Source organism: Barbus barbus (assembly GCF_936440315.1).
Source record: "Barbus barbus genome assembly, chromosome: 24".
Taxonomy (NCBI): domain Eukaryota; kingdom Metazoa; phylum Chordata; class Actinopteri; order Cypriniformes; family Cyprinidae; genus Barbus; species Barbus barbus.
The window spans coordinates 8,723,088-8,735,671 of record NC_136752.1 but is presented as its reverse complement, the minus strand read 5'-3'; the positions used below and the strand labels follow the sequence as shown (position 1 = coordinate 8,735,671).

The window sequence follows — 12,584 nt, the reverse complement described above, 5'->3', positions numbered from 1 at the left end:
CTATATTCAGGGTGATGGAGTTTGAGGTGAACTGGCCAACTTTCACCACTTGAGGTCTGCCGGTGAGGAAGTCTTGAATCCAGTCACAGAGTGAGGAGTTTAGGCTGAGGTCTGTGAGTTTAGAGGCCAGCTTGATGGGGACTATAGTGTTGAAAGCTGAGCTATAGTCAATGAATAGCAGCCTTACATAATTCCCATTGTTGCTGTCCAAGTGTGTGAGGGAAGAGTGGAGGACGTGAGAGATGGCATCGTCCGTAGATCTTTTGGGTGATAGGCAAACTGAAGAGGGTCCAAAGTATCAGGGATGGAGGAACAGATGTGGCTCTTTACAAGTCTCTCAAAAACCTTCATGACTATAGATGTGAGGGCAACTGGGCGATAGTCATTCAGGCAAGAGGGTTTATTGTTCTTTGGCACAGGGATAATGACAGATTTTTTGAATGAGGTGGGAACCACGGAGGTAGCAAGGGACTCATTAAAGATAGACGTGAACAAACCAGCGAGCTGATCGGCGCAGGACCTCAGAACATGGCCGGTTATCCCATCAGGTCCGGCTGCTTTCCTGACGTTCACTTTCTTTAGTGCCCTCCGAACCTCATCCTCTGACACAGTGATTACAGGATCATCGCTGCTCTGCCTGTAGCTTCCTGACGCGCTGGTCGGCAGAGACGCGCCACCGCTGTTGCAATCGAAGCGGCCGTAGAAGATATTTAACTCGTCGGCCAGCAACGGATCTGCTTTCACCTCCGCGGAGGATTTGTTTCCAAAGGCACAGATAGTACTCAGTCCCTACCACATGCGTCGAGAGTCATTGAGCTGGAAATGAGACTCAATTCCCTCTTTGTATCGGTGTTTGGCGGCTCTTACTGCGCGTCGGAGAGCATAGCACGATGCTTTGTACTCGCTCATATTCCCGGTCAGAAGAGCCTCAGTATAAGCGGCAGTGCGTGTGTTAACCGCAGCACGGATTGTTCTGTCCACCCACGGTTTCTGGTTTGAGAATGTCCTTACAGTTATCGTTTCTGTAGCTTGCTCGGTTAGCGTGTTTACAAAGCTCAATGCTACATCCGTGAACTTGCTGACATCAGAAGAACTCGCCCGGAACATGTCCCAGTCGACGTCATCAAGAGCTGCCTGCAGCATAGCCTCTGAGTGGGAGGACCAGCGCGTCACTACTCTCTGCAACGGAGGATCCTGAACGATCCTTTGTTTGTATTCCGGTGTTAGGAAAATGGCGGCATGGTCCGATTTGCCAAAAGCCGGTAGTGAGCGGGCTTTTTAGGCATTCTTGAGCTGAGTATAGCAATGATCCAGTGTGTTTGGTCCTCTAGTTGGACAGGATACATGTTGATGAAAGTTCGGCATGACCCGTCTGAGGTTAGCTTTGTTAAAGTCCCCCGCGAAGATAAAGGCAGCGTCAGGATGTTTGTTAATGTAGCTGCTGAGCACATCGTGAAGTTTAGACAAAGCCAAGCTGGTGTCCGCCTGTGGTGGAATGTACACAGCAGTAATAATGATCGATGAAAACTCCCGGGGCAGATAAAATGGGCGGCAAATAATGGAAAGATGTTCCCGATGAGGCAAGCAGGAACGCGACAGAATGGAGATATTCCTGGGATCACACCATTTCTTGTTAATCATGAAACACACTCCTCCACCCCTGGATTTACCGGCCTCTGCTGTTCTGTCCATCCGAAAAACAGAAGTTATCACTCGGCATTACAGCAGTGGATCAAGGACGAAAGCCACGTTTCTGACAAACAAAGGATGTTACAGTCCCTTATGTCCCGTTGGAAACTAATCCTGGCTCTAAGATCGTCCATCTTATTATCCAAGGATTGGACATTTGCGAGCAGAATGCTCGGAAGAGGAGGACTGTGAGCCCTTTTCCGTAGTCTATCTCAAATTCCAGCGCGTTTCCTGCAGCGTTGATCCGTCGCCTCGGGGGGTTGTTGTCCATCTCCACGTTCCAAAGAATCTCCAGAGTCTATGAAGGATTCCTGGATAAAGTGTCCTGGAACAGGTTAGTGTAGCGGTTTCCAATGTCCAAAAGTGTTTCTATGTTTTAGGTGATCAGTGCCGACGTGGAATGTGTAAAAAGAAAAAGTAAAAGTAAATAAAAAAGAAAGTTAAAGCAAAATCTCAGCGGAGCGGCCTGAACGCCGTCCGAACACAGCGGCGCCATTTTTTATCACATTTCTGCAAAATTATATCACACTGCTTCTTACATGTTTTTGATGATGATTTCAAAGTGAAATGTCCAGTGATTGTTGCTGAAAGCATGTTTAATCCTAAACAAATGAATGTGAATATGGCAATGTTTTATAAAATTGGTTGGTGTACACATGACAGCAATTCCAAAATGAAATGTCCAGTGAGTGGTGCTAACAAGTTACTTCTCTGTGAAAATTACAAACCATCTGCAATAAACCTGAACAAGCTCTCCACCTGTACCAGGTAAGCGACCAAGGAAGGAAAGGAATTGTGCAATTGTGAAGGGACCATGTGATAATAATTTTGACACTCATTCACATCACATGGACTTCCCTTGGTTAGCTGTTAGTTATGTTGTCATGAATGTAAAGGGATCACTCATTTTGTCCATCTGTGCATGTCTCATTACTGCCCCTATTTAAGTTCAAGCTTTGCTGTTTTAGGAGATCTGCCAAATATTTAAAGTAATCCAGGTTATTTCGAGAAGTGTTAACTTAAATTATTCTATCAGCTTTATTTTGGACACACAAAAAAAAGAGAAGAAATGTGTTCATTTTCTATTTGACAGATGAAAACAATCTACATTTATCTTTTTCCTCTTTTTTTAATTAATTAATTAATTTAGTCATCCATTATCATCACTCTCACATTTCTTAAAAAAAATAAAAACTTTTGTAAATTACAAAATACATTTTCATGTTTTATTGTGTTTTATTGTGTTAGTTAGCTGTATTTTTAGTTATTTTTTAAGCTAATCAAAATAGCGCAACTGCAGTTCGATTGAGATTAATTGGAATGCACAATGAAAACACATGATTTTTGAAAATTGTTAAAAATGGAGTTATCTGTTTTTGCTTTTTTTTTCAATGTTATTTCCTGAATTTGTTGTAAGATAACATCAAACTATTTGTCACTTGCATGAATTATTTAATGCTATTTTAAATGTGAAATACAAGGAAGTTAATGCAACTAAATTTTTTACATTTTAAATATTACTTTAATATAAGTTTATTAGGAATAGAAGATTGTATGGGTCTGTTTAAATAATTGCCCAAAGGCCCTGCAGTACCTTCATAGACCCCCAGGGGTTTGGAGACTTATGTTTTCTTTGTCTGGTTACGTAATATTGAACATTCTTTTCAATAAATGTATACTCTCAATGTAATATTCACAAGATTTGGTGTACGATTTGTAAAACAAGTGCTTCCTTTGTAATCTGTAACAAAATTATAATCTGCAGCTAGGGGCGCCGCTACGGTTTCTGGCCCCCCTGAACAGCATATTCACTCGGACCCCCACGGTTGGGGGGTGGGGGTTATGGGGTGTAGAAATCGCTCTGTAGAAATTGCGATCGCGTTATGGGGGCTGGTCCCTCAGTAACAATAGCGCTCTGCATTCGCAAACAATCGCATTCTGCTTTCACCTCGATTGAAATCGCTTTGCCCCCTTGGGCGGCCCCCTCCATCGTTTGGCCCTTGGAATCATCCTAACCCCCCCTTACGGTGCCCCTGTTTGCAGCTTGTGTGAAGGCTGGGGAAATATATGAATATGTATAGTTCTGCTTCTCTGGATGGGTTTGATTGCTTTGATGATCAGATGTCTAAGAATTCTAAATTATGAATCTCTTCCCAAAATGTAAATTGTGAACAAAACGATTGAACCGCTTCCCCTCCATCTACACCTCCACTCTCACCCTGCTAATAAAGTCTGATTACGCTTTGAAGTGGAAGAGCATAATTTCCATAAACTAACTTCACATCTCCAATTCAGGGAGACTAAAGACCTTTGTGTTTTGTTATGTTTGTGTGTGATGTTTAATTTATGGCCCATTTCCAGGAGCACATAATGGCAGGATAGAGAATCAGGGCTGGCGCCAAGGGGGGGGCACTCATGGGCCATGCCCCCCCAAACGAGTCACTGTGCCCCCCCCCCCCCCCCCCCACCACCACCACACTTTCCATCCTCCCCCCTCCTTGCTGAACGCGACCGATCTTGAAAGCGAAAGTACCATAAAACAGCGCACATAATAAAGCGATTGCAACGCTCCGTGCAATCGACCCCCCCACCCCCCGATGAGACACATACCATGCGATCCTTCTTTCCAACCCCCCCCCCCCCCAGAAATTTAAATGTCCCCCCCCCGATGGAGGGGACCTGGCGCCGGCTCTGTAGAGAATGGCCTTTGCTGTGTGTGTGTGTGTGTGTGTGTGTGTGTGTGCGCGTGTTTATGTGTTACTTTTTTATGACTTATTGCCATCATATACTATTGATCATGGCGCCGCGGTCCTGTGGGGATGGGTGGCGGTGCGGTGTTGGGCTTTTTCCCTGATTTCTAAGGGGGGTGGAGCTCCTCCAGTGGAGTGCAGAGGGAGTTGGGTCTGCAGACCTTTCCTCAAACATACAAGTTTTTTACAACTACTGCAATGAAAAAAGTTTGGCATTGCTTTGATCCAGAAAGCTCATTTGTGGATGGATGATATTCATAGATGCAATAATGAATATTACGAGGTGGTCTCTTTTGCTGCGACTGACAATAAAACTAAAGGTGTTTTGATAACTGTTTGAAGAAATATAAATATTTCCATTTTAGACAGGGTGATAATGCTGACAGAATTGCCTGTACATCCCTTGTGAAAAGTAATTATCCCTGATCCTAACAGATAATGCTGTTGTTTCTGCTTCAGTTGTTTGCTCTTTTCTCCTTGTACAATCATGCAGACCATTGTTGTTTTTGTATTCATGTATGTTATTATTTTTTTGTTTCTTTTCATGTACAGTTTGCGTTTTAAATAAAATAATTTAAAAAAATGTTCACAAAAATAAAAAAAGAGGAATGTGTGTTAGCATCATTATTCCAGTCGGAGGCAGCAAGTGACTCCTTATATGAGTGAGTCATTGAATCATTAATTTATTCAATTCATTAAAAAATGTTGCTTCATTCCAGAACGAAGTAGCTGCCTATTTGAATGATCATTGAATCGATCATTCAAGTAATTATAAGTTTAAAAAATGTGTTCCATATAGTATTAAAATGTGTATTATGGATGTAATCCTGGCGTACTAGCTTCATCATGTTGTTGTCATATAACTTAACTGCCATACACAAATCCTCCTCCATGGCCTCATGGGATAGAAAAGTGTCCATTGACAAAAAGTCAATATCACACATATTCGTAAATTAATTTATCTTAAAAATGTCTGAAAAGCTTCTGTTTCCTTTGCTGTAACTGAGAATTTGTTGAATTGTTCTCAATTAGTCAGTTCATGTTTTCTATTGATGCCTCTTCACAGAGGGAGCCTAAAAACTCTTCCCAGCAGTAAGCTCAAGATGTAATTGTGCCTGTAAGTAACATTTTTCTTCATTACAGTATATTTGAATCCACTAAAATGAACTTGCTGCTGTCTGTTCCTTAAGTTGCTTTTGTAGAGCCCACAGAAAATCTGACTTGCTTCATTCCAGCTGGTGTCATCACATCGGCTTGGACTGGGGGTTATACAACAAAAATAGATGCTTGGCTTGAATGGTTTTTAGCAGAATAAGAGAACAGCTTTTTGTCCACTATTATTATAACAGTCTATGCAATGCAGGCCATGTTTACAGAAAGCAACAGGTTTGTTGGTTTAATAGGATATCTGTTCAAATGACTTAGCTGTCACACTTTGGAAATATTGTTGTACCTCCTTCATGGTAAAGGACTTGCTTACAAAAATACATTTCATTATAAACAGCTTCACGGAAGACAATAAATTATCTGTTTACAGCCTCTCTTGCAAGGTCAGTGCAGTAGCTGCAGCATGAATTACCTGAAATATACAGATGTGCTTTTATAAATAATGCCTGGATCCTTCATGCTAACAAGCTGTGTAGTGTTGGAAACAGTCAATTGGGCATCAACAAACAATTTAATGCGCATAAATGTGGGCTTGGAGAGTAAAATGATAATGAATCCCCCTGAGGGGATTAGTAAATTATATTTACATGTACTGTATAATAAAAAAAAGATTAATTTTAAGCAATTTTAAAATCTCCATAAAACTTTAATGTGTTCATGATTTGTCATGGCACATATTTTTAAATTACCATTAACCCACACATACAAAAAAAAAATCTGTTTAATTGGATGTAATGCAACATTTGCTCATGACTAATGAAGATGCTCATCATTCAGTAAGCGCATGTCAAAAATAATTAAATAAACTAAAATAAATACTTTTCTGTTTTCTGCTTATCAGAGTCAGGCTGATCCCATGTCATTAATGTGTACATCTGTCATGCATGTTAACTGAATTGCAGCCTGAATGAAATGTAGTAGCACAGATGTTGCTTCAGGCTCTGTTCTGGATCAGTCCTGGATCCAGGATTTGTTATATCTGGTGTTCATTTAAGCTGGAATTGAATTAATGCCGTAATTTTTCAAGCTGCAATGGAGTCATTCTACACACAAAAAAATAGAATCCTTTGTGCCCATAAGATTTGATGAAGTGCACATCTATTGGTAAGTGTTTGATATATGAAATTCATTAATTCAACATTTATTATTATTATTAAAAATATTTTATGTGAGGGGATATAATAATAATAACAATATAACAGAATATATATATATATATATATATATATATATATACACACACACACACATACATACATTACTCATCTGTTTCAAATCTTACTTAAATATCACCTTTACAAAATGAGAAAGGCATGGACTGAATAAGGCAGTGACCAGTGAGCATTCAGGACATATTGTATTGTTTAGAAGGGTTTCTCTTTGATGTGCATGTCATAAATACAAGCATTTTGAGCTTAGTTTGTTTGGTGTGTTGCTGTGTCCTGCTGTGGCCATATGATGTCTATCATCACCTCTATCACCCGTCTGTGAATCTGCCTGCTGGTAGTTAATGCTGTGCCCGCAGAATCCATTTAGTTTCAATTAACTCTGCTACCATCCACCCCAGGGACACGGCCCTCGTCTGTTCGTAGAGCTGCCAGCACCGAGCGTTCACCTGCCTTGTCCTTAAACTCATGTCCCATTTTGTAGATTTAGTGGCGAGGGTCTGTCTCAAAATGAATGCACAGTTTTGTGTGGCCTTACTGAGCATGAAAGTCATTAGTAGTGTTAAATGGTCAGTGAATTGGGAGGCTTGGATGCTTTGCTTGGCGCTCAATAGCCAACTGAAAGAAAATTAACATCCGCTGTGCTGGGAGACCAGCGTGTTCTCTCGTTTTCTCTCTCTCTCTCTTTCCCTCACAGCGTTTCACTTAATATTCGGAGAGAGAGTCAACAGTGCCACCTTGCGAATGGACAAAAATCGGATCAATGCTGAGAACTTCTGTTTAATTTAGCAGCTTTTAATGTGAGGGATGCATATAGCGCAGCATGCTAATGGCTAAAGGTCTTGGCTAGAGTTGTAGATGCAGTTAAACAAATATCAGTAGTGTGTGTTGGTGTTTGCAGGTGGGGGTGTTTGTTGTCAGTACACTTGTGCACATTGGAACACTAAATAAAGCAATGTTCATAGTCCAGCAAGTCGTGCTCAAAATAAAGCAGTGCATTTTCATGTGCACATTAAATATGTCTTAATATATCAGATAAAATATCAAACTTATAAATTTTTATGAACGAATGTTGTCATTTTTGCCTTTTCAACTTTGAAAATGAAAAAAAAAACGCAATTTATTAAGAAATATTCTAAGTGTTTCTTCATCCGCAAGTTTTAAGAATGAGTAAGGGAACAGTTGATGGTCCTTATTGACTAACATGATATTATTTTTTCCTTACTATGAAAGACAATGGGGACCATCAACTGTTCGCTTACCCACATTATCTTCTGTATTCAAAAGATGAAAGAAACTCACAGGGAAACTCAATCCCAAGACGAATGGCTTGTTATATTCCTCAATTCGAATTAAACCTTTCTGGATAAAATTGTCTCCTAAATGAAAATGATAATTTCAGTTGTTAGCCATTTTAGGGCAGTCGTGGCCTAATGGATAGAGAGTTGGACTTGTAACCTGAAGGTCGTTGGTTCGAGTCTCAGGTCCGGCAGGGATTGTAGGTGGGGGGAGTGATTAACCAACACTCTCTCCACCCTCAATACCATGACTGAGGTGAGACCCTTGAGCAAGGCACTGAACCCCCAACCAGGCGCCGCAGCATTGGCCGCCCACTGCTCCAGGTGTATGTTCACTACTGTATGTACACTTGGATGGATTAAATGCAGAGCCTAAATTCTGAGTATGGGTCACCATACTTGACCACTTCCCTTTTCAGTTATTCGATGACATAATCACACAGGAAGAGAAAACAGCACAAATATGTGCAAGTTTTAGCAATGGATATGATTAATTGTGGTATTTTGTGATATTATTTTGTTTGACTCACTGTAAAACATTAATTTTTGAATAAAAAAGTCAGAAATAAGTATGATATTATTACAATTTCAAATGATGGTTAAAAATATCAAAATTAATGTTGTGTTAACACCCTTTAGATTTTAGTCTCTGAACATTTGCTATTTCCATCTCTGTTTGGTTCCATCCTGGTAATTGCTTTGCCATTTTATAAATAATCAAGTTATAATGAATATAATTAATTGGTCTGAGCTTAACACATAGCCTTTAATATAAATACTTCATATGTTCATTTGGTACTTCATTACAGGAATGAAGTGAAGTAGCAAATAGAATATTAGAGCTTAATTTTGTCTAAAAATATCACAGTCAAAAGCTTATGTTTTGAATTATAATAATCACTGCATAAAACGCAGTGTTAAATGATCTCTGAGAACACAAACTATTCTTTGTTGTATACTGGAATTAGATGAAAAGTTTTAAGTAAAATATTTCCAATCATTTCCATAATATGTGCAGGTTTTTCATGAGAGTTAGATACATATTCATGTTTCTCTGATTAGGCCTGTTTAATTGCCATTGTGAGCATGCATGAATAAAACAAATGCAGCCTTATCCACACTACCACTCATGATTCTGCCCTCGGAAGAAGTCACAAGCACATGATGGCTTGAGCAGAAACATGTGAGGAACTGCCATATTGTCAAGAGTCTTTGCCAGAGCTATCATGGAATGAGTATAACCCTGATGTGATCTATTTCCTGACTGCATACCTCCCACAATAAGGCTTTCATTTCATTTTCATTCATTTGAACTCTTAATCTCTTAGAAGAAAGAGACATGTCTCAGCCTGTTGTATTGAACTTATAAAGGACATGGTATTGATTGAACGCACTATCCTGGAGCAGGGCTCTATCATAAGGTTAAAGATTAGAGAGGTGAGGGGAATGAACCAGAGGTTATCTCATCCTTCCCTCTGTTGTGCAACCCAAAACATAGCTGTATATTTAAATTTTTACTTTGATTTAGTAATGAAAAATTCATTCAATTGAAAGTAAACATAAACTGCTACCAACCTCCTAGTGGTTTTGTTTTCTGGGTTTTTATATTTTTGTTTTCAAATTTGTATTATTATCTTTATTTATGCACTTTTATTCTTTTAAGATTTAAGATTCAGACAGAAATAGTTGTTTTTAATGGTGTTGTTTTATCTCAATGCATTTGATCTAAAAAAACAAAAACAAACAACAACTGAGAGCCAACAAAGCTCTATGTACAGTGGAGTCCAAGTCTGACACCACTTTGAAAATCTGGGAAGCAAAAGCTAGGAATAAACAGTTTAAAAGTTTTAGGATTGTTCAAAAATTTTGAATAAAGGAAATTTAAGTAATTTAGAATCATTCTTGCAATAGTGGTTTTGGAGTTATGGAACCCAGTCACGGCATACTGCATACTTTGCATTCTGTGTAGTCCAGTGCCTTCCAACTGTGTTCAAGTGACTAGAGGAATCCTAACAGGAAAAGATCAATGCTGCTAAACCAAAATATCTGTTATTGATTTGCAGGACTACTGAGAAATAGCATTGAGGCAACAACAGAAAGTGTTACAGAAGTTACTACCACCACTGAGACACTCAAACCTTTGTTATAAGAGTTGAAGTCTACTCTAAATGAATTTGTATTAAAATCCCTGCTAAATTAGATACATTTCTAAAAAAATTAACTGAAAATGTATGTTTTTCAAGACCACATTATGTTGAAATCAGTATAAAAAAATCATATATTGTGCAGTTGTTTTTAATGATGACTCATTTAATTAGAATAAAATCAATTTATTGCCGTATACAATGAGATCTACATAAAGATTGGCAGCCTTATGCAGAGCAGCATCAATTTCTGTTTGGAGTTGGACCTCACTCTGTAGGATTGGTTATCTTGCCCATGAAGAGTATGCTCTTGGTGGTGTCCTCCACAATCAGTACCAAGAAAGGTCGGTTGAGCATCACACTGTCTGGCAGGGACATAGGCATAATCTCTATCGTGGTTGCAGCCGCTGCCTCTGTGCCCTTCTCATCCACACTGATGACTGCCTGATGGACAACCTGGAGATTGGGTTCAACATGTTAACATCACTTAGTGGAGTTTTCAGAATCTTTAGGTCTAGCAACCATCGGTGTTGCTACAAGTGGTAGAAACAAGTCCACACGTACCTTTGACACCTTGACTTTGACCTCTTCTGTCATCCCAGAGAAATCTGCTGTGTCACTGAATGCATCAGTCACTCCCATCTCCTTCAGAATGTCATCCAGTTTGGATGTTGCAGAGATGGAGAACTTGGGCATGAACAGGTCCACAGAGCTGAAGGGCAAAAAAGTCAAATTTGTTGTATCAGATACGATGGTACATGGGTCATTTTTAAATTCCCCAAATTCTGTGCAACTAAACAACAATCAACCATCAGGTCAGAGGTCAACTAATACATGGATTTAAATCTGAAGGTGTCACCAGTATTACCTTCTGAAGAGTTTATCATGCCAGGTCTTAAGATGGTGCCTGCAGATGTATTCTTCAACCTCCTTCATCTTCCCTTCATCAGGAAGAACGATCATCATGGAAGTATTGCCTTTGTATGGCACCATCATGACTGTAGTTTGGTTGGCAGGGTCTTGATAGATGTCATAGCGGCCGGTTCTTTTCATCATGTCAACTTGCACGGTGGTGTCGTTGTCAACTTTGAAGTCAGCTTTGTGGGTCAGTTGTGCATCAAATGGCTTATCCCACTTCCCTATCAGGGCAAAATGCAAGAACTTCAGGTCAGTGTCAATCAAGCCTTCTCGAATTGTCATTACATGAATATCATTAAACGAAAGAAAATTGATTTAGTACCTCTGAAGTACATATAGTTAATCAGCATCATCACCATATCGGGGGACAGGTCCTTCACCATGTCGGTAATCTTGTCATTGGTTTTCTTGGCGATGAACTTGTTAATCTCTTCTGCAGCAATGTCAGGCTTGGAGAAGTCAACGCTGAAGGCTTCGCTGCTGTAGTAGTGCTGAACATCCTTTAGGAACTGGTCAACCACTTTGAAGCCTTCTCTGATGGCCACACCAGCGCCTGCCTCCAGCTGCATGGCGTCCTGACTGTGGCTAAGCATGTGGATCAAGTGCTCATAACCCTCATTGACCTGCTGAGCCTGCAACTCGCTGTAACCCAGACTGCTGTATATTTGTGAAAGAGTGCTGCCCTTGGCACCTACAGCCAGCATGCTCAAAGCCATTGAGATACCGACTGGGGAGAAGAAAATGTTCTTGCCCTGGGCATCGGGATGGAACGCAAGTTTCTTGTAGAGAGAGAAGGCGAAGTCAGCATTGTGTGGAGCAAGCAGGTGGCAGGCATCGTTCCCATCGTGGCTGGGGTGAGGTTCGTCCTTCCCGTGGTGGAAATGGTGGTGGTGCTCAGCTGTGTGGCCGCCGTGGTCGTGGCCTTCATGGGGTGCAGCCCAGGCCGTTGCTACCAGCAGGGCAGCAATCGCACTGTAATACATCTTTCCCCACATTTTTTCACCTGTGTTTTATGACCAAAGGGTACAGAATCTTAACACAAATCTTAGCTTTTGCATTTCACACAGCTGCTATTTCACTATTTCTAGGTCTAATTCAGTTACAATCACACCACTTCTGGTGAAACAATTATTGTCACTTACCATCAAAGTCCTCTTGACAGGAGACTGTTTGCATGGAGTGGAGTCAATTTATAGTCCTTCAGACATCAGCTGAGTAAAATCTTTAAACATTAACCCGTTTACACCCCCCCCCCCCCCCCCCCCCCCCCGTTCTGTGAACACAATCGCTCATGATTAGCTGTTGCTCTACATTCAGTGATGCAACATAGTTTTGGACTTCAGTGTCATGGGTTTTCAATACTTAAATTGTGTGTCAACGATGGTTGATGGGATTTAGATAGAAAAATCTTGTCAATCACCAATATATTGATATGACTGTCTACTTCTCAAA

At 40.3% G+C, this 12,584-nt stretch overlaps 1 protein-coding gene across 1 annotated transcript; it reads right to left on the bottom strand.

The window, feature by feature from the left end:
- Positions 1 to 10,379: 10,379 nt before the first annotated feature.
- On the bottom strand, positions 10,380 to 12,331 carry LOC306843788 (alpha-1-antitrypsin homolog). Its single transcript, XM_079375460.1, has 5 exons — positions 12,275 to 12,331; positions 11,455 to 12,135; positions 11,083 to 11,353; positions 10,779 to 10,926; positions 10,380 to 10,670 (listed from the first exon to the last, which is right to left on the bottom strand). Exons 1-5 carry the CDS (start codon positions 12,306 to 12,308, stop codon positions 10,482 to 10,484), a joined length of 1,323 nt encoding a protein of 440 aa, XP_079231586.1. The 5' UTR covers positions 12,309 to 12,331; the 3' UTR covers positions 10,380 to 10,481.
- Positions 12,332 to 12,584: the final 253 nt, after the last annotated feature.